Source organism: Maniola jurtina, chromosome 6 (assembly GCF_905333055.1).
Source record: "Maniola jurtina chromosome 6, ilManJurt1.1, whole genome shotgun sequence".
Classification (NCBI taxonomy): domain Eukaryota; kingdom Metazoa; phylum Arthropoda; class Insecta; order Lepidoptera; family Nymphalidae; genus Maniola; species Maniola jurtina.
The window spans coordinates 7,752,983-7,779,570 of NC_060034.1; the positions used below are offsets into that span (position 1 = coordinate 7,752,983).

The window sequence follows — 26,588 nt, forward strand, 5'->3', positions numbered from 1 at the left end:
TTTATATTAGGTTAGTTCGGAATAATATCAAAAGTACCTATTCGAAGACTTGGCATCGGCGAGTATCTTCGCTGCTCACAGTTTAGACTGCATTTGGGTAAAAAAGTTTACTCTTCTGAAAGTATTTGCCTTTCCATAGGAAAGCTTTTAATATACCTTGAATATTAGATTAGTGGTAGATATAGATTTCTCCGAATATACTTAGGTTTAGCGCTCTTAGCCATTATAAAACATGACCATTAATTGTATTACTTATTATGTAAGAAAGGGAAATAAAATAAAATAAAAGTGGTTTATAAAACTTATCGCACCTACATACACGCTATTGTTAAAATTTTATTTTAATTAATATTCGATGTGTGCATGAAAAGTATAGGTACTTGGTACAACTAAACTGAATCAAAAAGAAGTGGATGCATGTACTCGTTTTTCTTTGATCAATAGGAAAATGCATTTCGGTTGGGGTATCTATCTACATGCATAGAATGCATAGGTACTCTGAAGCCCGAATTTGATGGGTAATCATTTTCATAGGTTGTTAAAGAACACATAAGATTTCTAAGATAACAACTTACTGGTGAAACTCATTGTGTGCACGTGCAATGTAATAATACCCATAGATTTATTTATTATGAAAATAGAAGGTAACATTTTAACAATATTGTGCCATTTACCTACATTAGATTTCTCTGTTAATCTGGTAATATTCTTTTAAGAATCATTTAACTCGTATACCTATCTAAAATTAGGTAATTTTAGGTTTAGTACGTTCATTCAAATTATGTAAGTAACTAAACCCAGTGAACCCATGAGTGAACAAAGTAAACACTCAAGAATAACTAACATACAGCGACCGCACATTTGGTTGCATGTTACTTTATACATGGCACATATTATTATAGTTGAGATAATAACTCTTAGAAACGTACGCGCTTATACGGACAGAAGTTGTATCATTACAATTTATTATTATACGCGTATGTGCCTATAAAGTTCGCTGTGTTAACGTGCACCGTGCTGACTAATCCTCCCTTGTTTCGCATGAGGACCTTCCAATTATTATAATACGGTCACAGAAAAGCCTTTAAGTAGAACATTCTCTAATTTTATTACACCGCAGAACTCACCGAGAATCTTCCAAGCTGAAACTTAACATAGAAAAGACGCGTCAAAGTGCCTTTGAATTAAAACTGAAACGGTTCACGGAAAAAAGATTTTTTATTCATTTTTAACATACTTGAAAATCTTAGACTAGGTTATATGGTTCTACATTAAACTCGAGTCTGTTATAGTCTTATTATTTCACCTCGGAAAGTTTTAAAGAGGTTTTCCAACTTTATTCTTTTATTGAAAAAGTCCGTACAATTTATCATTTTTGAAGAGAACTTGTGTAAAGCATTAATAAGAACAATAGGTACAATAATGTAATATTAACATGACACCAGACATGGCTGCTAAGTATATTATTAAAAATACATGCTAGTATTGTATGTCACAAATTCAATATCACTTTAATAGTAACTGAGAAAATCTGGATTCATCGACAGTTAAAAAAAAGCTATTCCTTAATTCTAAAGAAACTCAGGTATTTCACAGATAACACCATACTAACGTTTTACGTTTTTAATTCTATTCTCAACACTACTTCACATGCTGATGTAGTGGTACCGGTGTAGTACACAATACCTAGGTATATGCTCATACAGCAGGCATTTTAAGACCAGTAACTTTTCGAGAAAACTAACGTGACATACATACCTAAGCGTTGACGCCAATCCTACGAAAATATGTCATTTATTAACCCCCGGTGCATTTTTAATAAAACTTAATAATATCAATGTTGAAAACACATTCATGGGATAGGCGGTCAATCGGACAAAGACTATGCGAACGTGTGACAGCAACCTGCCTGCAAAAAGATCTTAAAATAAATATTATAGTAGAAAACCCAGTGAAACTACAGTGACACGAACGAACGGAGCTTAGTTCTTTAAGACATCTAATAATGTTACCCGCGGCGCTTAAATAATTCCTAGCAAATATCGCCGCTCCTCGCATTACGAATGACCGCCGTCCGACTGCGACTTCCCCTGATTAGCATTCTGCACTTGCCGTTCCAAGCTCTATTCTAGTAACAATGTCCAAGACTTGCTGAAAGAATAGACTTCCTACACTTAAACTATTACTTTATTAAAGTCTTCGTCTGCGTATAAAATTAGGTTTTTCAAAGATCCCTTGGAATTTCTCAACATCGTTTTTTGGTGAGGGTCTACAGTATAGACAAAACCTACTTGCAAACATCAATATATCAGTTTCTCGTTTTATATTATTTAGAAGATCGAACTAGATCGTATACAATTTCTGTCAAAATAAGACAGAACTTAATTTTAATTGTGTGTGTTTAATATTCTAGAACCTAACGAAGCGTAATTCCTAGAGATGAAACACCTAATTTTTTTTTTGTGAAACCATTAGCGATCTTTTTTTTCATCACTCATCCATATTACAAAGGAAATGTGTTTGCTTGTTGGTTTGTATTTCAATCACGCCGCACCGGAGCAACTGATCGACATGATTTTTTGCATGGATATACCTACGTAAAAACATGTAGAGTGACATAGGCTACTTTTATCTCTTAAAAGCAAAGAGTTCCTTCCATTAAAAACCTAAATCCACGCGATCGAAGTCCCGGACATCATCTAGTATTTTATTATTTTCTAAAAAGGAAAATACAAAAAAAAATCTGATAATGAAATCTGTCAGTAATTTTATAACAAAAATTGTTACTTTTGCATTTTAAAAACCAAATTCCTGATCAGTGTGACCGCTCACTGTCGTGATTATTAATTAGAATTTTATAACTTTCACGAACTTTCCAAGTCATAGCAAAAATGGTAATACTGTTCTGTTTGAATTTCTATATCAAAAAGCTCTTCTTTATGACAAGCTAAACATTAAATAAGTTTTACCCTACTGTTTTACTTTGCTAGGTACAAATTAGGATCAAATTTGTATACCTACCTTAAGTACCTACTAAAAACAAAAAAAAGGTGACAGATGGAATAACGCCATGAGCAAGAAGAAAGGATGCTGAAATAAATACCTAAAGCAGCGACGAGTTAAAGCATATAAAACCAAATTAAAAATTATTTCAGGTAGTACAACTAGTGTCTCTGCTATGTGTGTGACTCTATCACTGATTCGAAATGAGGATACAGGTGAGAATTTCCCGCAAGAAACATGTTTTAGTGAAAATTGTTATCAAGAAAGACACCACCCTCGGCTCTGTCTTCTTCTGTCGTCTTGTATGCATTGCATCTTAGAACTCTAAGCTGTAGGAGTGGGTTTAACGCTGTTGCGGTATACTTAATTTAAAAATTAAACCTTTTTCACGCCCCAGTTCACGAGAAGAAACCACAAAGTACCTATGTACGAACTAAGAATATAATAAGAGTAAAATTGAATAAAAGGAGTCTGGTTGTACGAAGAGGCTAATAATGTTAGTCGAGGTGCTGATATAATTCACGTTGGATATCGCCTCGCATTCCTGATGGCCATCCGTCCCTTTCGTCGCTTAATTTGTATTCCCGTCTCAGCGCTGTAAGCTCTATGTCCTTGTAACAATACCTCGTACAAAATAAAAGCTCCGCACGTACGCTCACTGAAAGGTGGACTTCCTGGAATTACGTCAGCAGATTTTTCTCCATATCGGATTTAATGTTGAGCAAAACTGTATTCAATTTTTAAAAGCTCGGTTCGAAGAAAAAGTTTAGATTGTTGTCTACCTACCTACTCACTTTTAAATGGAAAAGAGGTTTTTTTTTTAATTTAAAATATGTTTTTAATGCAAGAATTAAAAATATGTTTTTCGGACAGACCGACTGGATGAATAAATTCCTAAGGATTCCTTCTTGTACTACGGAACCTAAAAAAGAGAATTTCGATAAGAGTCTCTATACTATTTATAAATCCCTGCGAACTGCGAAGCCGAGGCGAGTCAACCTATTAAAACTAAATCGAATAAAAGCAGTTTTGTTCTGAAAAGAGTAATCATATTGCCCGAGTTGCGAACATAGTTCACGGCGGATATCGCTACACCTCGCATTACTAATGACCAGTCGCTTAGTTCGTATTCTGATCGCGTGACACGTCTCTAGACTCCTATGCTCTAAATGTTACCTGATACCTACAAAATGGAATCTCCGCACGCACCCTTGCTGAAAGGCAGTCTGAACTCATCTTAGCAGATTTTTCGCCAACTTTTCATTCAAGCCTGATCCAATCCAGTATCATTATAAATATGAAAGTGATTTTATTTGTTGGTTTGTTAGTTTGCCCTTCAATCATGCCGCAATGAAACAACAAAAAAAACGTGATTTTTTCTACCTAGGCTATTTTTTTTTTCAGAATACAAGAGAGAAATTTCTATATCTAAATCCACGTTCTGGCTTAACCGACACGGACGAAGTCGCGGGCATCGTATACCAGACTATAATGAAAGTGGATTGTCGCTCAATGGTGTTTGGAGGGAATAAATTGTGAATATGGGTAAAACTAAAGGTTGTGTGAACAAACCAATGTTACCAGACGTCGTCGCCGCCGCAATCACTTACTACCAAATACTAGAATCTAGATCGATAAATCTCTAACTTCAAGTACAAAGATACAATGCTCAGCGGTCATTTTACGTGAAATGAACTGTAATCCCCAGACGAACACAATTTGTTTCAAAACTCAGTTGCAGTATGAGCCCCTCGTGGTATTTTTCAAAAATAGACTCACGATGGATATTTTCGCACTGCACATTACTAATGACCGATCGCTTAGTTCATATTCTGATCGCGTCTCAGGACTCTCTTGTTGTTGATTATGTACCTGTACCTGGTACCTACCAAAAGAAATCTTGCACGCACGCTCTCTTTTAAACACACAATGATGGCTGTTTAAAAAGATAAAGAAGTTCGAATAGCATCATCAGCTGTAGCTGTGTGCATTTTTTTTAAGGACGTCGTGGGTTAAGGAAGGAAGCTTAAAAAATGCAAACTGATACTTTAAAGTGGCTAAATAATTTTATCTACGAGTAAGACGCTAATATACCCAATTTACAACGGACAATTATTTGTAGCTTTCGTATTCCGATCTCACTGCTTAGCCTGTAAGCTCTGTGTTCTTACAACAATACCCCGTACAAAATAGAAGTCCCGCACGTACGCTCCCTGAAAGGCGGACTAACGTTAGCAAGGTTTTACGTTTGAAACTATTTCTTTGCTAAAATAAAAATACCAGTTTGAAAGGAGATGAATGTGGTTCCATACAACCTTGGGTCAGTGCTTGTCGAGATTTAACAGGGTTAAAATATACTTTATTTTGTGAGGTCAGATGCCTACTATTTTGAATAAAAAAATATTTGTTATTGTATCGTATTTAATGTTATATTTAAGGAATGTATTTATGGATTGCACAAAATTGAAATTGAAATTATTTTGTTGAACTTGAGGTTTAATTTAATTCGTGTTTTAAGATTGTGGGCTGTTTGGAGGCACCTTCGAAATATAAAGGCTCAAAATTCATCAAAGGAATATTATATTGTGAATGATCGAAAGTCGTTTGTTTAGATGTGTTATTTTTTTTAAATTCTGATTTTGATTAGTGGCATTAAGTTATTTAAATATGTAAAACTTATTTATGTATTGATTTTCTTGAATAATTTTAAATTATTATCGAAGATCAAAATGTTTTTCCACGTTTCACGAATATAAAAAATAAAATAATTGAGCACCTTATTTAAATATACTGAAAGTTTTATACCTGATATAAACGACTAATCAGACCGAGTTAGACCCAATTCCATCCATTTATTTCGTGGGCCAATTTAGCCTAATGGGACGATTTAGAACAATTGCCCATTATTGCATGGCATGCCTATAGCCACGACAGGTCAAGATAGCAATCGGGGTATGAGGCGAGGGGACGCTTCGCACACCTGCACGTCACCCGCGCTATTCCGTACAGACAGACAGACAACAAAGTGATCCTATAAGGGTTCCGTTTTTCCTTTTGAGGTACGGAACCCTAAAACTACTCGATCTTTGCTATATAAATAAATCTGGGCTAGAGATTTCAAACCCCGCGAGGTACTATTGAGTTTCCATGAAACTTTTAAACCACCTAATTGATATTTAGGTATCTTTAACTCTTTGGCCTAAACAAAACTTCAAGAAAAGTCCTTGCCAGCTACCACGAAGTTATTATTTGGGCACGTCTGAACACCAGCAGCACTCAGATTAACTCCACTGGTAGCATCTTTTTTTTTAATGTAAAATTCTATAGTTATTAGGTATTAAGATAGGTTATTGGGTAGATAAAAATTGTGTCCACATTGGATAATTTTGGCAATCATAATAATTTGTGATGTGATGCCTATTTAAGAGGATCGTTGTCAACGATCCCCCGTCGATTTCCTACGTATGATATTATTGTTCTCATCTCTATCTGCCCTGGTTCGTGCATTCTCGGTTCCTAGATCGGTGCATTTGTGATAACCAATTCTAATTGCTGTGATTGGCTGAATTTACCATGTTCTTGCTGCGACAGTGAGTTTGAGCCACTAGCGGAACAATGTTAGCCGGTCAGAAATGATTGCAATTAGTCAACCTGTATGACGTCCGTGTTCTGTTTTTGATTACAAAAAAGAAAAAATTGTTGTTGCAATCATCAATTTAGCAAATAGTGAAAGAGAGTCGGCCAATCAGAGGTCACAACTACCGTCACACTTTCTGTCAAACTATGGCAGTAGGCTTACCGAGTAATGAAAACAATTTTTCATTCTGTAATGTCATGTGGCAAGTAGGGTTGCCACCTGCCTCTTTTTGATTTACAGGCTACCACCATCAAAAATACGGGGTTTAGATTTGAAGAAATTTAAAAATTTGAAGTATTTGAAGAAATAGGCGGTGGTTCTCTCTGAAATGCATGGAAAGCCTATTTAGATATTTCAGTTTATTTGTAAGTTTTGTATTTTTTCTCTGTATGTTGCCGTGTCTTGATTGGTGAACTGTGTTTGCAATGTGATTTTAAATAAAAGATTTATTTATTTAAATAGCTTTTAAAAACTCTAGTTTTGTAAAGCAAAATGTTATACATTTCATACATACAATCTTTGCATTTTAACTTAAATTTACATTTAACTTGTAATTCCACCTTCACAGTATCAATACTATGGCCGTAGCCAGGAATCGATTTCGGGAGAGGTTTTATCAGGGCCGGAACTGAATCCTGTCATGAGGAAAAAACATTCGCTCAACTTTATGGGCTAATTACCTGGTTAGTGGAATTTCGCCTTTCAATTTGACAGTGAGATAAAATACAACAATAAAAAAGCGCGAGCGCAGTGAGCGTAAGTGTTTTTGGTTCAATACAGAAAGAATTAAAGTGAAAGGGAAACGAGTTTAGCCATAGCAAGATTTTATACAAATACGACAGTATATCTATTTGCCTATCTATTTGTTACCCTTTCACGGCCCATCTTCTTTACCAAAATTTTGGTACTTACTATTCAGAGGTAACTTGCATCCCAGACATAAACTTTTTAGCCCGGAAAATCCCCCACGGAATTTTTAAAACTCTAAATTCATGCAAACGAAATTGCGGGGCTTACACCAAAACTGTTATGCATTAAAAAAATTATGCATAAAAATAAATAAAAATCTGTTTTAGAATGAACAGGTAAAGCCCTTTCATATGATAACCCACTTGATATATGTAGTTATCTTACTTTGAAAATTGAAAATACTAATATTTGTTCATGAACACATGACAGACGGATAAAAGGACAGATGGACAGACGGACAGACGGAAAGACAGACAGACTGATAGACAACGAAGTGATCCTATAAGAGTTCTTTTTGCTTTTGAGTTACGGAACCCTAAAAATATTTAGTTTTATTTGCCCCGTATTTTATTTTCATAATTACCGGTTTCTCTATCCTGACATACGGGGTAACCAGTAAAATACGGGGCCTCTGGCAACCCTATTCGGAAAACACTGTCACATTCAAGTTAATGTCAAATATTTTGTTTTCAATTACAGAAAGCTGCATCAATCATTATTACAATATTTTCTTTGTTGTGATTGGCTGAATTTTTGAGTTTCAGCCAATAAACAGACTGTTTGCCAATTAAACGTCATAACAATATAAATGCCAGAAAGTTTAACCAACAAAAACAAACTTAGTGAGAATGCAAACGGCACACAATTTATAATACATATTATATTAGTCGTATATAATAGATATTATAGTAGTCATTCACTTTGGTAAAAGTCAGATTGTCATCAGTAAAATTGATATTGGTTGATGTATCGTAAATTATTGTTTCGGTGACAAATATTTTTATTTTCTATTTATCTTTGAACAGAATGGAATAGAATGAAATGGAATGGAATACAATGATTAATTTTTATTCCTGTAAACTTTTAGGTAAACTTCAAAGTGTTTTTGAATTGTCAGAAAAATTTACCACTGGTTCGGAATGCCGTTCCTACGTTTTCTAGGATTTCGTACCTTAAAACGAAAAACTAAACTCTTATAGGATCACTTTGTTGTCTATCTGTCTGTCTGTCGTGTGTGTCAAGAAAACCTCTAGGGTACTTCACGTTGACTCAAAACCATGAAATTTGGCAGGTAACCTAACTGCGTAATTTTGGGTAGTTTTTTGCGACATTGTTCAATAAAAAATTTGGATTCCAACTCCTCAATCCTGATGTTGCAGGAGACCTGACTACTAAAGCTAATGTCGATTATTAATTGATATTGAAGGTATCTATACCAAGTGAATACTTTGTCGTTGACCTCAACCCTGATGCTGTAAGAAATTGCATTCCTAAATCCTGGTGATCCCTCGGGATTTGAAAAGGATCATCCGTTTAAATGTTCTTACGTGATACAGAAACAAGTTGCATCCCGGGGACGGGCTATTACGGAGAGGCAACTTTTGTTATGGGAAATGAAAGGATCGGGATTTATAATAACCTAAATCCACGCGAGCGAAGCTGCGGGCATTAGCTAGTTGTAAATATATTTAGAAGCTACTATAAGATAATAGATAAGGTACTTATTTCCTTATATTTTTATTGTATGGCAGCGCGCGGTTTTAAATTATAAATTGCACGTCCTGTGCTTTTCTGTAATACATTTTTTTCTCAATATCTACCGCTTTATCTCATAGCAAGAGTCCGTAAGACATAATACAGTGAAAATAGGCAAAATATACAATTTTTGCAGTTTCCACGTCAGTACCTGCCGATTTTTTCTAACAGTGTAAGCAGCAGAGTTGAGTTTACCATCAAGTGTTGATATGTGGGTGTTCCATAGAAGCTTTGCATCTAACGTTATACCGAGAAACACGGGGTTCTCCTTTATTTTCAACATATGATTATTTATCAATGAATTTATGTCATTTAAGGTCCTGGTATTGGGCAGTGTGAATTCAACACACTTAGATTTCTTTGCATTTGGAAGTAAATTGTTAGCAATAAATCAGAGAGTGACCTGTGATATGGCATTACATATAGTATACATTGTCAAAAATTATAATATTAAAGCTGTGCGTATTGCGTGAGGAATAGGTTGCAAGAGAGTTGCAACTTGCAGGGTTTGATGCATGCGCTATTGCCAGCAAACATGAGACATATTTTTATCTACAGGCAACGTCTGAGTAGGTAACGCATACGTCTCTAACGCAAGTTGAAATGTACCAGTGTATTTAGTTGGGTGCAGTCTAAATGTGGCCCGTGTGTTTAGACTGTCAGTTTCTGTCAGTTTCACGTGTCGTCCCCCGCACTTCACCACCCCGCTTGCACAAATCGAGACAGCACGAAATTTTCAAGATTTCTGGGTGTAATTTCTGGTTTTCGTAGTTCCCACATAATTATAACAATATAAAATATATAACGATAATTTTTTTACTACATAATATTCATTAAATTTTCTAGGTCTGTGGTTTTTCCAAATTTCATTAAATTGCTTCGTTGTCTAGAAAAACGAGCACAAAGTTGGGCCTTTTTTTAAAGAAAAATACAAATCTTTGAGCCCCTGTAATTTTAAAACTACATATTTTTAGAAAAATCTAAAACACCACAGACACAGATATTAGTTTCTAGACTATGTCTGCAAAATTTCATGGACTTTGGTTGCTTAATATTCAAATGAAATGGGAACTACGATTGTATGGAGTAAGTGACGGAGAGAGCCCTGTTAAAACCATATTTGATACGTTCTTCCGTATATTATATTATTTTTCGTCCTAATTACGAATTATCATGATATTTTCCAAAATATGTATCGGACGCATAATTCTTATCGCAAAAACAATGTTAACCACCTAACCTGACCTATATCCAGCCTAATTTAAATCACTCTATATTAATTAAATACAATCATTTATAGCGCTGTATATGTTTAGCTTTAAGTTGAAATAAAGCTGGACTAATTTCAACGGAGAAAAGCGAGGATGAAGCGTTGTTACAACTTCATTAACGATAGAAAGCAGAGTTGTTGTCTTTTATCCCTAACAATAACTAATTGCGAGACTCGCGACAGTATTCATTGCTGCGTTTGTTTTATCTATTCCAGAATATCAAGAAGATCCGTTTTATTTTGTAAGCATTGCTAAATTAACTAGTCGCTAATTATATTTTTGCAAAAAATTGCTTGCTTAATTTTTACTCCAGCTTTTAACTCGTGTTACCTACCTACCAGTAGGTATATGTAATGAAATGATAAGAATAAAATTTTACAATAGTATAAATATTGCGATATTATTGATGAAACAATCTCAGGAAGGGACTTCGCCTTTGGAAATACCTCATTATAATTATTTTTGCTTGCGGTTGACCCCTTACTACTAAACAATAGGCCTTTCCCAAAGAGCGCCACCCATCTGTGATAACACAATTCCTGGTGTTCAGTCTTTCTCATCCAGCCAGCTTACTTATTCACTCTACACTCAAGAACTTTCCGGCTCCACCAGCCATCGCTTCTCCCAGCATTAATCCTAACTCCTTACTTAGATAATATAATTGTTCGTATTTTCCTCACTTAGAATAGTAGTTGAACCTAATGTCGCAGCAAAATTTATTCACCGTAGATTTAAAAACCTATAAAATGTAACGTAAATCATTTACGATTGACCACCCAGCGCATTTACGCTATCCGGTGACCAAAAATGCTTTTTTAGTGTTCCAATAAAACTTACGGATAAGTAAGTGGGCGTACTTATACTATCGTAAATTATTTGTTAAGGGTAAAAACGTTGGATAGAAATTAGGGTGTCATATTAATTATTATTAAAGGTAAAAGATAAATGTTATAATTTTAGCTAAGTAGGTTCTTAACTTTTTAGTCTATCTTCAATTTAATTTGAGACAAATAGATAAGAATAACCAAATGGTATAACCTAAGTTTATACCAAAGACTACTAGGTATAGTGACAGCTCTTTTCACAGGTATTTCATATATTAAAAGTTTTTGTTGATCTGTCTTATTCCTGAATTTAATGGATGATGATAAAAGTCTTTAACCAGCGTGTCATTCCCGTTCTTACGTATGGCGTTGAAACGAGGATAATACTGATAAAGCAGCCTCATCCACAAATTCAAAGTCGCTCAAAGATCTATGGGGAGGGCTATTTTATTCTTATATAGGGCCCTGATAGGTAAGATCTGAAACGATCCGTAGGAAAACCAAGGTCACCGATATACGAGTAGTTCAATCCATTAGCAAGCTAACGTGGCAGTAGCTTTTAAGATGGACGATGGCCGTTGAAGACGAAAATTCTTTGAGTGGAATCCTAGTACAAGCGCGTAATGTGATGCGCCCACCAGCACCAAGCACCAAAGATACAAAGAAGATGACGGGAAGTGACTGGATGAGGAAGTATGAGGGTCAGGTGGCGCTCATTAGAAAAACTTTATGATTTACCTCCAACAGGTTGACGATGATGTCTTTAGTAAGTATTAGATACGAAAAGAAAGATAATAATGCTACTAAAAGGAATCTTCAAGCATAAATTTAATTTATGAGAACAAACAATCTACAGATATAAGTAGGCCAAATTAAATTAGTACCTACACGCGATATATCTGGCTTAATTTTAACAATGGAATAGAGTTTACCTATAGCAGAAGTTCGTTTAACATAATTTACTAACAAAACATCATTTCGAGCAAGTAGAATAATAACGGAGCCTGGTTAAATACCTACTGGGTAAAAGAAATGATAGTAATTAGGTTCCAAAGATTTAGTATAGGGTCTAGGGACAGGACTTTTATCTTTCTTCGTCTCATCATCATCAAACTGTTGGATATACATAGATCTTCCACACGTCTCGGTGTTGCGAAGTAGTGCCGCCTGAATCCAGCGGCTCCCTGCGACCCGTTTGATATCATCTGCCCACCTACTTGGGACTGAGGTCGCATTCTAGCACCTTATGGGACCCAAACGTCAGTCAGTTTTTCGAACTATGTGCCCTACCCATTGCCACTTCCAACTTCGCAATATCGGTTACTCTGATCCTCCTGTAGCCTATAGATTTTCCTAATTTCTGATTTGTTCACGTCACTCTTCGTCGTAGTCTTTCTCTCATGTTTTTTTTATTTTCAAAGAATATAAGGCAAATCTTTAGACTTTAACATAACTTAGGTAGTTATTCCTATTTACCTATTTCTATCCTCTTCAATTAAATATGAATAAAAACGAAACATTTTTCTTTCATAATTTGTCACTAATGAATATAGGTTCCTATAAATGGACTTCGATAAATCTTCGAAATTTTGTTGATGAATAAGGCTCTTTTTCGGAAAATATTAGGTATTCACTTTCCTTGAGAATAAAAAAAACGTTTGTTTTTTGTTAGGCGGAATGTAACGGTATAAAGACTCAATCTTCGGCATTATGTGGGCTGTTTCGGTAATTTATAAGCAAAATACAGTGCGGAGTGACGTAACACTTTATCGCATCACATTTTCATAAAACGCCCGTAGCCATCATTTATCAGGTGTTGTATTCCGTTGGGTAAAACATTTTACAAAGCATTTATTGGCTGCGCTTGGAGAGATTTACATGTGAACGGTATCCATTAATCGAATGCTTAATCCTACGAGTAGGACATGTACCTAAGTATTACAAAATTTATTAATACAAATAGCAAAAGTTTTTCCAATTTGATTTATTTAAATGCTGAGAATATTATATCAACAATAGATACTCTCGTAGTATCGGGATAGTATAATTTTAGAGCCATCCAAACCGTGTTCTTTGTAAGCTCGAGCTTTTTGTATGAGTAAACATTCGCTCAATTTAATAGAATAGGATATTTATAGTACGTAATAAAAGAAAAAATACAAGAGAATAGCAATTAATATCGTGCGTGTATTTTATTTATTTACTCAGAGCACATTCCCATATCTTACTCTAACAAATTACACAAGAAAAACCAACAAATGTCCTCTATTTCGCTTTGTACACCTAAATTATGGGCTACATTACTACTAAATGGAGCTTTAAGATAGAAAAAACACAAAGAGGTTTTACAACACACTCACTCATTCATGTACCTTTATCTATACCTTATCAAGAAAATATCGTTTTCAAAACAATAAGATAAAAGGTATATTTTTGAAATAGTTGTTTTATTTTCAAGAAGTATTCCCGTAGAGTATTTAAGTACCTACTTCAGTAGGTTTATCAAAAGCGTTCCTCATCCAGTTTATAGTTAAAGTAAATTATTATTATAAATTAGAAAAATATGCCTGAATCAGTTCGAAATTAGAATTTTTTGAAGTAAAACTTTTATAAAAATTATCTACACGTATAATAAACGTTCTCGGTATAATTTTTTAAACAATTCATATTAGCTTCACTTATTATAACTTTAAACACTTACTTATTTGACATAGATTTATATTAATGATTAGGACACTTTGATATTGTAATTCTTAGAATAATGAACTGGTGTACCTAACCAATTGTAACATCTTACTGTCATGGGTCGTGTGGTCATTTCAATTTTAATTTATATTCTTATTTTTTATTGGTTATTGCATCTAATAGTTTACCTACATATTTTGCACGCCATACATAAATGGCAAAATGTTAATGACTGTATTATAGTCTGTAGAGTCATTTCACAATATTGTTACCTCATTAACCTAATTGTTGTATCTCATGTCATCGGTCTAATTCTTTAGGTTCCTCAATTATCTATCTGTAATTTAATTATTAGATTAAAATAATAAAATAAAGGTAAGTATTTAAAGTTAATCTTGATACATTTTAGCAACCAGTAGAGACCTTTAAAAGTATTTTCGAACAGCGAGTAAGTACCTCCTACCTTACCTATCTGATGACAATAATTGCTATATACAAAGTTGATTTCAAACCTAACTTGTATTTATTATTCGCTAAATGTTCGCTAACGTAACCTCCCTACTCATGCAAAGAAAATACTATTAGCCTATTGTTTGACAGAAAGACAAAAAGGCAATATTTGCCCGCTTAGAGCACGTTCAAGTGGAAATCCATTGAATGGAAGATGTGAAAATATGCGAGAGGTTTTAGTTGGTGTTTGCTCTGATAATAACAAGATTACTTCGAAACATTCCTTGAAACAGGCAATACGGTCATTTGAAAACATTTATAATAATCTAACAGCTTCTGCATAGTACACGACAGGTCGACATGGCAATCGGAGTATGAGGCGAAAGAACGCCCCACACATCCGCAAGTCACCCATGGTATCCAGGTTAGCGCGGGGCTGTGCGGGTGTGCGGGGCGTCTCCACACCGATGGCCATGTCGACCTGTCGCGAACGTGGGTAACCTATACCTGCTAGGTAAGTACGTACAAGTAAAATTCTCTACTTGTAGTTATTTAGCAGACTGATGATGAGCAATTAGTCGGTAATTTATTGTCACTCTGACTATACAATATTAGCATGAAAAGCATTGTGGATATGACAAACTAAATTGGCACAAAATTTATAGTCAGTAAACGCCACAATATTATTACTGTCATTAATTATTTAATAGTGATGGCAATGTAGGTAAATGATTTAAGTAAACACGCGCTGCATCATTGTTTGTCCTTTTTATTTTATTTTTTGTTTGAATAAAATAAAAATTCAACAGGTTTATTCAGAAAACTCAATTATCTGTGAAACTCCACATGCATAACGAATGCTGAATAACGAGTTAGTTAACTGGAAAATACAAAATGTTGCAGTAGGTAGACGTAACTCTTATGACAAATCGCTGGATTGCGAGAATAGTGACGTAACTCAAACTTCTGTCAAATTGAACCAAGTATACCAAACGATCATAAATCTTTGATATTTTATCGTGAACAGAACGCCGCGCCGCCGATTTTGCGCCAGTGTTCGTCAAAAAGAAGAAGCGTCATTATTCATTTAAGGCAAAACACTCTAGCGCGAATCACAAATATACAGACTCATCTCAGTTGACCGATGGCATGCACTGTCGATTCCTATAATTGTCATAAAATGTTCAAGAATAGTGACATATTTAGAGATCAGTCGTTGCATTTGATAAAGCCAAGTTCTTTATCTTACTTGAGTCTATTTTCACCGAAAATAATTTGATTTTTGTAATTTCTAGTCTCAAAAATAACGATTTATGTCTGAAATTCTCTTTGGATGACAACTTTTTTTATTATTTCAATAAAGTTCTAAAATATTTGTAAATTTTTCGATAGAACGATAAATCAAACCCTCAATAAATCATTTACATATTGCGGTATGAAATAAAACATTTATAGCGCTATTCTCTTATTCTTTTTAGTTCCGTCACTATTCTCGCTAGCCAATGAAATTCAACATAATACGTAATACCTAGTACCTACACAGTTGATATATTGTGATTGGTGATAAATTTTCAGTAATGCATTTAGTTGGATTTTAAACAAAACGTTTTTTACTTTTGTATATTTGCCAATAAAAAATTATGTGAAACTACGCCTGCCAAAGTGAAGTGAAGTTTAGACAGGGAATTAATTCTTCAATGATGAATTTATAATATGGGTAGGTAAAGTAGATTTTTTTATTTAACAGTTTTATGTTGATTTAATAATTAATACATTAGAGAGATATACCTAAGTACCTAAAATGCAGTATTTATTTTTAATAAATTATTTATTAAGTATAATATTTTCATAAAACATGTCTAATTTACATATAATGTTAAACCTAAGTAAAATGTATTAACACTGACACACTTACAAAATCGACGCTAGATTCTATCGTCGCTACGATTATTCAAAAATATAAAATTATACGCCTTCAACCCTTAAACGAAAGGAGCTTCCTTTTATAAAGGATTTCCAGTTTGCCATAGCTTCTGAAAATGAAAATTTGAGCAACATTTTAAAGAGACAATTACGAGGAGGCAAAGTAAGGGTGGGCGGCGCATAAGTCATTGTCAGAACCTGCGTCCGTCGACACTTTCTGATATTTTTTTCTTTGGTGGCTGTATCTATAGATATAAACCTACATTTTTGTGTGTTTGTCTTTTTAAAAATTCTATAATTAATAACTACTAATAAAAAAAATCGGTCAAGTGCGTACGTACCATCCGTACCATCGTGCACGAAATACCTAACGCTTTTTGATTTTATAAATTTTTCATGGCGGCCATTTTTTATTTTTTATTATATATTGTTATTATAGCGGCAACACACATTCTGTGAAAGTTTCAAATCTCTATCTAATACGGTACACGAGATACAGCCCTCTGACAGACGGACGGATGGATGGACAGACGGACAGTGGAGGCTTTGTAATAAGATTCGGGTATAGTAGTTTTCCCGTTGGCATTCATCGGGTATGGAACCCTGGAACGTTGTACTTAGCGTGGCCACAGTCTATGGAGGAGACATTATCCGTGCCACATCTCCTTCGCCACCACCAACTGTTCCTGTAGTTTCTGTAGGAATTAAACTGCCATAGTCAATTTAGCTATGAGTGTCCGTTGCCATTTTATGGCATAAAACTATGATTCAAATGATATGTACCTACCACATATTATTATCATTTAGCAAGTATCTATAAAATATATTTTAGAAATAAAGTGTTAAAATATAGTAATATTTTTTCAAAGACAGTTTTTCAATTAACTTTGTTATTGCTATATATCTGGCCTTAATTAGTGCTACGGTAAAACTTCTATCCAACAAGAGAAAAAAGAAGACATGAATTGAAGATGAAAATATGAAATGGATATTTTATATCTAGCTATCAAGATTCAAGAGTCATGGAAAATAAAATTTTCGAAATGTATAAAATTAATTTCAAAATAAGGTATAGTACGCAACAGGTCGAGATGGCAATCGGTGTGGGGCGCCCTGCACACTCCCCGCGTTAACCCGGATAGCACGGGTGACATGCGGTGTGCAGGGCGTTCCCCGCCTCATTCCTCGATTGCCATCTTGTCGCGTACTATAAGTATGCATAATATTATTTACTACCGCTCAAATCCAGTTGCTTCCTAATGAGAGCTATGCTCGGAGTTTTTCTACATGAATCAAATCAGAAATGAGGAATTTGTAGGAGAATCAAAGCAACCGTTAAATAACAGGTTGTGAAGCTGAAGTGGCAATGAGTGGGGCACATAGTTCGAAAAACCGATTGATGTTGGGGTTCCAAGGTGCAGAAATGGCGATCTCACACCAAACCAGACCAGAGACAATTTAGAAATTATAATTTCTCAAATTGTCTCCTACCGAGAATCGACCCCAGGACCTCTCACTTCTAAGACTAAGCGCTCACCACTACGCCAGGGAGGTCGTCGAAATACTTTATAATTTCTGGCCTGAAATTTCTCAATACGAACAAAAAAACCATGCTCATAAGGACGTCAATCCGCACTGGGCCAGCGTGACAGACTTTGGCCTAAATCCTTCTCATTCTGAGAGGAGACTCATTCTCAGTAGTGGGCCAGCGATGAGTTGATCATGATAATGATCCTAGACGACTTGCAATTAGTACGGAGACAACTCTCAAATAAAGGTTGCTTACCTTTTTAATTAAAAACCTTACAAGATAAGAAAATGTCTATAGCTTGGTCTTCTATAATATCTATCACTATATGTATATACAGTGCTCTCTTTGTAGGTATTTAGTACCTACTTAATACCATCATCTCACCTAAGTAGATTTAACGTAATCGTATAACTAGTTTTATTTACAGTCGAAATTATCCTAATAATAACAACGTTCCTAATAATAACTTGTATTAACCATTTTATAAATCTAGTACCATGGGACCTATTCCACGTATTTATGCACCTTACTCACAACTTGCACGAGGAAGCTGGAAGAAATCTTTGTTTAGAGATAAGCATTTCCTTTGTACATAGATTAATTTATCATAACTTTGTAACTACAATTTTGGTACATGAAAAATAAATATAATAATATAATATATAACGTTTCATTAGAAGACAACTGCTGTTGTATCAGTTTTCCCTGGTTTCCAAATGTGGTTTCAAACCTATAGCTCTCGTCTCCCACCAATGAGATATTGAAATTTATGTCCCCTACATAATATCAGTACCAACTTAATTAATTACTGCAAAGAGTATTTAATAATACTTATACAGAAAATTCTTAAAATCTAAAGTCATTAAAAGACATCATTAAAGTTTTTTCGAAACAGTAAGTATCTACTTGAAAAGGTTATGAAAGACATTAGCAAACGTACCGAAACTTTGTATCCCTTAGGTATAGAATTTCTTTCACAAAACGTGTAGCCATTCGACAAACATAGTACATTTTAATTTAATTCCATAACAGGGTTCACATAAAAGTTTAAGATTATCACTTATACACAGTTAGCAGTTTTAAGCGTGTGATAACATTACGCGGAAGTCTGAACTGAGACCGCGCGTAAGTGATAGCAGTATCACGATACGTAACTCGTGCCTCCGTAGCACGTCGTAGACTGACGAGACTACGAGCTACGGCTACGCTGAAAACTGCCGTTCGCGCAAACGCAACACTTCTCTGCCTTGATGCTCATAAGGACGAGTGCAAACACTACTCAAGGCTGTGTGGAACAAAGTACGAACGTCGTACTCATATTGTGGGAAACAATCCGCCCTCACACGTTAATTTGATGTAAAGGAAATCAATCAAACGTTCATTACTTAATTGAATGTAAAATTGGAAATTGGAACTTGGTAGGTACTGATTTATTAATAAGTACGTACGTTATTAATAATACTTACTTAATAATATAATTTATTAATACTTACTCCTTTTTAACTTTCTACAATAATTTGTATACCTACTGTAAAACTGTAAATATCTTAGCGACTGAATTTCAGCCACGGCAGCCAATCTCACCAACTGCGCTGGATAGTGCTCAAACTGTTTGAGCAAACAAAGGTTCCCTCGCTCTTATAGCCTCAGGGGATAATGCCCATGGGGCTCTAAGAGCGAATTCGACACGATCTGAAAGATATAAGGCGCAACCCCAACGTGCTTTCCGAGGCATGGTGATGTAAGCAGTCCACTTCCTAACTCTCCGGAGCAGTTACTAAGAATTTCTTGACAGAAAAATCCAATAAGTTTTAAGCAGTCCAGGAGTCGAATCCGAGAACTCAGCAATATCCACTAGACAAACGAGCTTGTCCAATAAAGTTGTTATTATTTTTAACCCCCGACCCAAAAAGAGGGGTGTTATCAGTTTGACGTTTGTATCTGTGTATCTGTCTGTGGCATCGTAGCTCCTAAACTAATGAACCGATTTTAATTTAGTTTTTTTTTGTTTGAAAGGTGGCTTGATCGAAAGTGTTCTTAGCTATAATCCAAAAAAATCGGTTCAGCCTTTTGAAAGTTATCAGCTCTTTTCTAGTTACTGTAACCTTAACTTGTCGGGGGTGTTATAAATTTTTAATTTACACTTGTTACAGTTTAATAACAGCATGTTGGTTTATTTTGTACTTAATATATATATACCACGGATCAGCACCAAAAATAACAAATAGTTACCTACTTATCTACTCAAAATAGGTAGTAATTACTTTTTAATAAATTAAGTGGATTTTTTAGGTAATTTGTTGTTGTTCAATTTGATAATACGTCTATGATCTCTACTTATTACGGTTCACGAGATATAGACCGCTGACAGACGGACGGACAACGGACGGACGGACAGTGGCTTAATAGGGTCCCATTTGACACCCTTCAGGTACGGAACCCTAAAAATTTGATCACAGAAAAAGTTTCAACTCGCAGGCTTGCTTTTCGGTTTTATTAAACTAAGTAAACCTTTGTATTTCGCTAATGAGCTAAACTGGGTTGGTGATGGTGAATCGAATCGATCAGGGGGAAAAATTGCTTGCACATTATTATGTTATGCTCAAAGACCGAAACAGCTCACTGAGCGAAAAAATGGTCACATGCTTGGCTTTATGCGAGTGCCATCAATGCGTTGTGGAAATAGCAGAAAGACCACGACGCGAAATTCGTGTTATGGCTCTTATGAAAACGCTCACGACGCGACGCGTTGTGGCAATGAAGAAAGGCCACGAAAGCCAGCTTTCAATGAAAAGGTTATACCAAAGCTATCACGGCCACGACGTCATATTAAATTCACGACCTCAGACATCTATCGGATCGTACTTATTTAATCACACACGTCCTGTTCTCTTCATTCAGCTTCATCTACTCGACCTTGTGGACACTACGGATGTCACCACTATCATCGTCATCGTCACCATCATTATTATTTGTCTACCAACTACTGGACGAGACAAATTCCAATAAAAATACAAACCCGGTGGACCCGAGTTTAACCATGCCGACTAAACGTCATGATTTCAAATGTGTTTGTTGTTCATGACTATGAATTCGAGACGAATTAAAAAAAATTGTGATGTAACAACAATTCGCGGTTTTCGGATTTATTCCTTTACTTGTGCTATAAGACCTACCTACCTGCCAAATTTCATGATTCTAGGTCAACGGGAAGTACCCTATAGGTTTTCTTGACAGACACGACGGACGGACGGACGGACGGACGGACGGACAGACGGACAGACAGACAACAAAGTGATCCTATAAGGGTTCCGATTTTCCTTTTGACGTACGGAACCCTAAAATAGGTACCTATATATTTTTATTGAATGAAAACGAACAAGAGTTTAGTAAAAGCGTTCGAGATTTGTACAGCTACCGGAATCATCAAAGCGCCATTTGGCTAATGATAATAAATGTTTCCTTTTGTTTCCTTATACACATGACTAACTACTTTATAAGTTTATACCTAACGTACACAGCAACCTAAAAATTTGTATTGGCAACACTGGGAGGTGCTACTTCTAACTTCTACCTACTTTCAAGTACTGTTCGTCTGTGTTGGCGCGCGTGCGGTGCCTTTTTGGAGTGCTTTTTTTGTTAAAAGTGGCCGGTTTTGCTGTTTAACGGAACGTTCACACGGCGTCGAGTGTTTTTCTACCGAATCGGTTTTTTGCAGGATTCGGTTTGGTGGCATAAGTATTTCAATGAAGGAGTTCACACATGCATTCGGTTTCAAGACACGACAAAAAAACCGAATCTTGCTGAAGTTGACATCCGATTTTGCGACTACAAACCGATCCGGCGATACTGCAAAATGCAGATCCGATGCAGTGGTATAGGGCATTCAATACATGCGTTCATACGATACACGCAGGGGTAGATTCGGTTTTTTGTCGGATCTTGAAACCGAATGCGTCGCACAAGCTGGGAAGGAGGGGTGGGCGGGAGGGACACACTGCTCTTGCTAATAAAAGCCGGATGGTGAGTTCACACGAGATCCCGATACGAGGCCGTCGGATACGGCCAAGCAAGATGTGCTGTGTGAATACAACATTCGGTTTTTCCAGATCCGATGAAAATAAGATTCGGCAAATCGTGTCTCCGTGTGAACGTACTGTTACTGGTGTTTTTTTTGGTGGAACTAACTGGGAAGCGCACTAATAAAGGGGCGCCGCGCGTGTATCGGCGACCGCCGGTACAGACGAAGTCCATACTTATATAGTTTCCCTAACTTGTAAATAACTACAAACTTGACATTGGCTAATCTGTGTAAAGCCAGACGAGAGAGAAAAAAAAAGTAAAGTACTTCATCCGTCCCGTCATCTCATCATATTATTTCATTGATCATTCATAACAATTCATAAGTCCTGTGCATAAGTCGTTTGCCCATCGTATACCTAGCTGTTACGTACGAAGTACGAACTTTATAAAAATCCTATCATTTTAATTTTTCTTGGTCACGAATCGTTTGTTCTTAATATTTTTTGTGCGAATTATCGTTCTTTTTAAATAATGAAGGAAAAGTCATTAACACGTATAAGCGACTGTTATATCCTGCGAAATGGTAAAATAATCAAAGAAGATCTCTGGATACGAAATGGTGTTATCGTAAATCCTGAACAAGTATTTTATGTAGAACAAGTTGAAGCTGACCAAACAATAAAGGCATTTGAAAATTATTTAATAGCACCCGGATTTATAGACATTCAAATAAATGGTAAGTACTGTTATCAACCTACTCTTAAAACTGGTTTGAATTTATGAATATTCTTTACTTGTACAAAATTTTAACTTTTTAAATAGTTTAGTTATAAATAAGCAAATAACCTAGTTACCTTCAGGTAGGCAATATTTAGAATATCAACTTCAGACTTAAAGTGCTTAAAGATTTTAAAATATTTAGGTCAAATAGTTTCTTACAACCTTTACTTGATAATGATGTTATTTTTTAATCAAAATATTACTGTAAGTAATTGTAAACTGATTTGTTATTGCAAGAATACATTTATGTTTTGATATAGAAGATTTAAGTAATGTAGTCTGTAGCCTACCTACCTAAGTACCTACCTAAATATTTTTTTTTAAATAGGAGGATGGGGAATTGACTTCTCATATGATTGTGAGAATGTTGAGGAAGGTGTAAAAAAAGTTGCACAGAAGTTGTTAGCCCATGGTGTGACTTCATTCTGCCCAACTATGGTTACTTCAGACAAAGAAAAATATGCTAAGATTCTACCCAAGATTAAAAAAGCACAAGGAGGTTCTAATGGTGCAACAGTACTAGGTGTACATCTTGAAGGACCATTTATTAGTTTAGCTAAAAAAGGTGCTCATGCAGATGAATATATTAGGAACCCTGACAAGGTAAGTAATAAAAATACATAATTACATCCATACACTAATATAAAAGTGTGTTTGCTAATTTCACAGTCCATCCCTTTAATCGATTTTGATGGGTCAGAGCTTGCATTCGGGGATGGATATAGGGTATTTTGTCTCAACAAATCAAAGAGTTGCTATAAAACCTAAATCAATGTTGTGGGAATCATCTATTTGGTACAGAGATAGCTTGCATCCTGGAGAAAAAAAGGGACGGCAGTTAACACTTTAAATATTTTCAAAGGTCAATATTTCAGTGAAAATTAAAACTGTCTAAGCAATTATATGAGATAATTGCATTTAAAAGTGCATTTGTTTATTTTTGAGCTTCAGAGCTAGTGTTATGTATCTGTTTATTATTTTGCAATGTTTACTATCAAAGAAACATTTTATCACTGACCTACTTTGGTTTCATTAAACCACACACTTTACAGGATACTGAACTCTTATCAATTGACATAAATGTTACAATAAAATCATCTTTCATCTCTAGACATTTATATTTTATACCAATATTTAGTTTTACTGGAACATTTTGTTACATCCTATTGTATGTTAAAATACTTTGTCAATAACATTCCCGAAAATATCAACAACAACTGTACAAAGTTTCAACTGTAATAGATAAATGATGCACAAACGCATAGATAAGGAACTGCCAGATAGACACTATTCAAAAAATATTTAAGATAATAACTATGTATTAGGAAACAGTGTGGATACTATACCATAATATCTTTCTACTGTATAACCATTGATTTTAGAGCCACATTCTGAGTGTATAACCATAAAAATATAGCGCCTCGTATCTGCCCTTGCCATGTCTATATATCTAAGGTGCGCATAATATCACAATTTTTTAGGGCTTAGCATCACTGGAGGAGGTATATGGATCTCTAGACAATGTAAATATCGTCACAATAGCTCCAGAATTACCTGGCGCCCTGAACGCGATCAAAGGCTTAGCAAGCAAAGGCATCAAAGTGGCACTCGGGCACTCATCTGCGAGTCTCGCTGAAGGAGAGGATGGTGTCAAGAGTGGTGCCAATTTAATTACTCACCTTTTTAATGCTATGTTACCAGTAAGTTTGATTTTTATCAAAAACATTTACTTAGACAATATGACTGATAGATTAGTCCAACAGAACGGAATAAATATAACTATGTTTCCGATTTGTTAGACCGAGCAGTGGAACTGACGGGACTTTTTCTCCAGATTGTTTGATCAATCAAACTAACCTGGAAGGAAATTAATGGCTGATAGGTTCATTATTTTCTGTCAACCAAGTGTTATTTTAAGCTTCTACTTGAACTAGTATCTGTTCACGAAAATAGTTTAACAGGGACTTACAAAGTTTCGTTCAACCTTTATACCTCAAGTGATAAAGCAGCGTCCTTAGCTTTCAGAGGTAGGTAGAGGTACCTACTTTTAGAAATAGAGAGATGCTTTGAGAGGTAGAGGAGAAAATAGAGGAACAATCATATTATTGGTAGATGAAGAACAATAATTAAGTATATTACGAGTCATCCCTTCGTAACCTGTATGCTCTGCTGAACACGTTACCGCTTTGCTTCAGTGGATAGTCGCCTTTAATGGCCGCTCAGCGATGTGTAAGGTCCGGTCTCCACCTAGGCAGATACCTTCAGTCAACCAATCAGATTAATAATAATTAATAGATGACGCGAAAAAATTATCACATCACATAATATAAATCTGGTTGGTTGACACTGCTTGACACATCTGTTCGCTCTGCTTAGATCTATGTATCATCTATGGCTTAGGTGGAGACCAGGCCTGATCAGAAGTGAAAACGAGGATGATATTAAATTGTTGCTTTTTGATCTGCAGTTCCACCACCGAGACCCTGGTTTAGTGGGTCTATTGGCATCCACCACAGACAAACAAGTCTATTATGGAATAATATCCGATGGCATTCACACTCACCCAGCTGCACTCAGAATAGCCTGTAGGACTAATCGTGATGGTAAGGAATTAAGAAATCAATAACTGGTGTCGTTGAAATGAGATGCTTTTGAAGCCCGCGGTATCTCAGATTTCACTTCACGAAAGTTTATTTGACACAAATCGTATGTTGCCGCCATAATGATTCTTTGCTGACGTCACGTACGCGGAGTGCAGAGCAAGTCTTGGTCGTATTTTAAGATTGAGTTTTAGGGTAAATAGGTAGGATATAGGTTTACCTACCTGTATTTATTTTCTTTCCTAATCTATAGGATGGATGCTCTTGTCAATCTGCAAAATATTTCAATCCTAAAACTCTATTTTAAAATACGATCGACATTTGCTCTCCGCGCCGCCGGTCTATCTGAATGAACCCTTTTTTGCTGCTAAAAAAAGTAATAATTGTTTGATTGAAATATCTTACCCAATTACACACCAACCACAATTTTCTTTTTCAGGTTTAGTTCTTGTAAGCGACGCATTTGCAGCTCAAGGCCTTGCAGATGGCAGTTACCGTATCGGGCCCATGGCCGTGAGCGTTGAAAACGGACGAGCCTACGTCGCTGGTACTAAAACCCTTTGTGGTAGTACCACTGCACTCGACCAATGCGTAAAAACTTTTAAGGAATCCACAGGTACCTATTACTTCTCCATAATTTTATGGTAAACTACCTATCGCACATCAAGTCAAGCAACTAAATCTGTATCAGTTATATGAAATCCGTTGCATTCAAAAGTAAACTGAGCTAAGCGACCAAGACATGCCTATGTAACGGCGGCCTTACCTAAGGCGTGCTCATTGTCGCGTGTTATTGTTTCGGCGTAAAATAGCCTTTATGCAACCCTCACGCTTTTTTGGCATATTCGAGCTATTGATGTAGCCAGGTTTAAAAAATTGTTGTGCGGCTTTCGCAGACTACAAAAGTAAAAATTTAGCAAGTCCACATGCAATACTTTGTCAGTGAACTTTCTTAACAAGCACCTGAAAGCATTTAATTTTAACATTAAAAAACTGAGTTTTTTCAACCTATACTTCTATATTTGATTTATTATACAGGTTGTTCGTTGGAGTACGCTTTAGAAACCGCATCACTTCATCCAGCCAAAGCTTTGGGCATCGATCATAAAAAAGGGAATCTGAATTTTGGCTGCGACGCCGACTTTGTGGTCCTGCACCCTAAAACACTGAAGGTGATGTCTACATGCATAGCAGGAGACATGGTTTTTATCGATGAAGAGATTTCGAACACTTATTTTAAGTCGACCGATAATAATTTGACGAGATAGGTCTACCTCAAAAGATTTGGGCATATCTTCCAGCAGAGGGTCCAGTTTAAGAAACTAGCTCTAGTATCGACTATTCTCACAAATTAGT

At 35.6% G+C, this 26,588-nt stretch overlaps 2 protein-coding genes across 2 annotated transcripts in view; one reads left to right on the plus strand and one right to left on the minus strand.

Annotated features, from left to right (window-relative positions):
- Positions 1–19,010, minus strand: part of LOC123866071 (slit homolog 3 protein-like) — a 41,859-nt gene extending 22,849 nt beyond the window's left edge. Inside the window, exon 1 of the mRNA XM_045907394.1 lies at positions 18,770–19,010. The gene's annotated coding sequence lies outside the window, so the exon portion shown is untranslated. The remainder of the gene's footprint in view (positions 1–18,769) is intronic.
- On the plus strand, positions 5,404–26,568 carry LOC123866070 (N-acetylglucosamine-6-phosphate deacetylase). Its single transcript, XM_045907393.1, has 8 exons — positions 5,404–5,415; positions 9,348–9,354; positions 22,332–22,588; positions 22,961–23,235; positions 24,114–24,332; positions 25,100–25,235; positions 25,672–25,848; positions 26,271–26,568. The coding sequence occupies exons 3-8, from the start codon at positions 22,384–22,386 to the stop codon at positions 26,498–26,500; spliced, it is 1,242 nt and encodes a 413-aa protein (XP_045763349.1). The 5' UTR covers positions 5,404–5,415; positions 9,348–9,354; positions 22,332–22,383; the 3' UTR covers positions 26,501–26,568.
- The last annotated feature ends 20 nt before the right edge of the window (positions 26,569–26,588 follow it).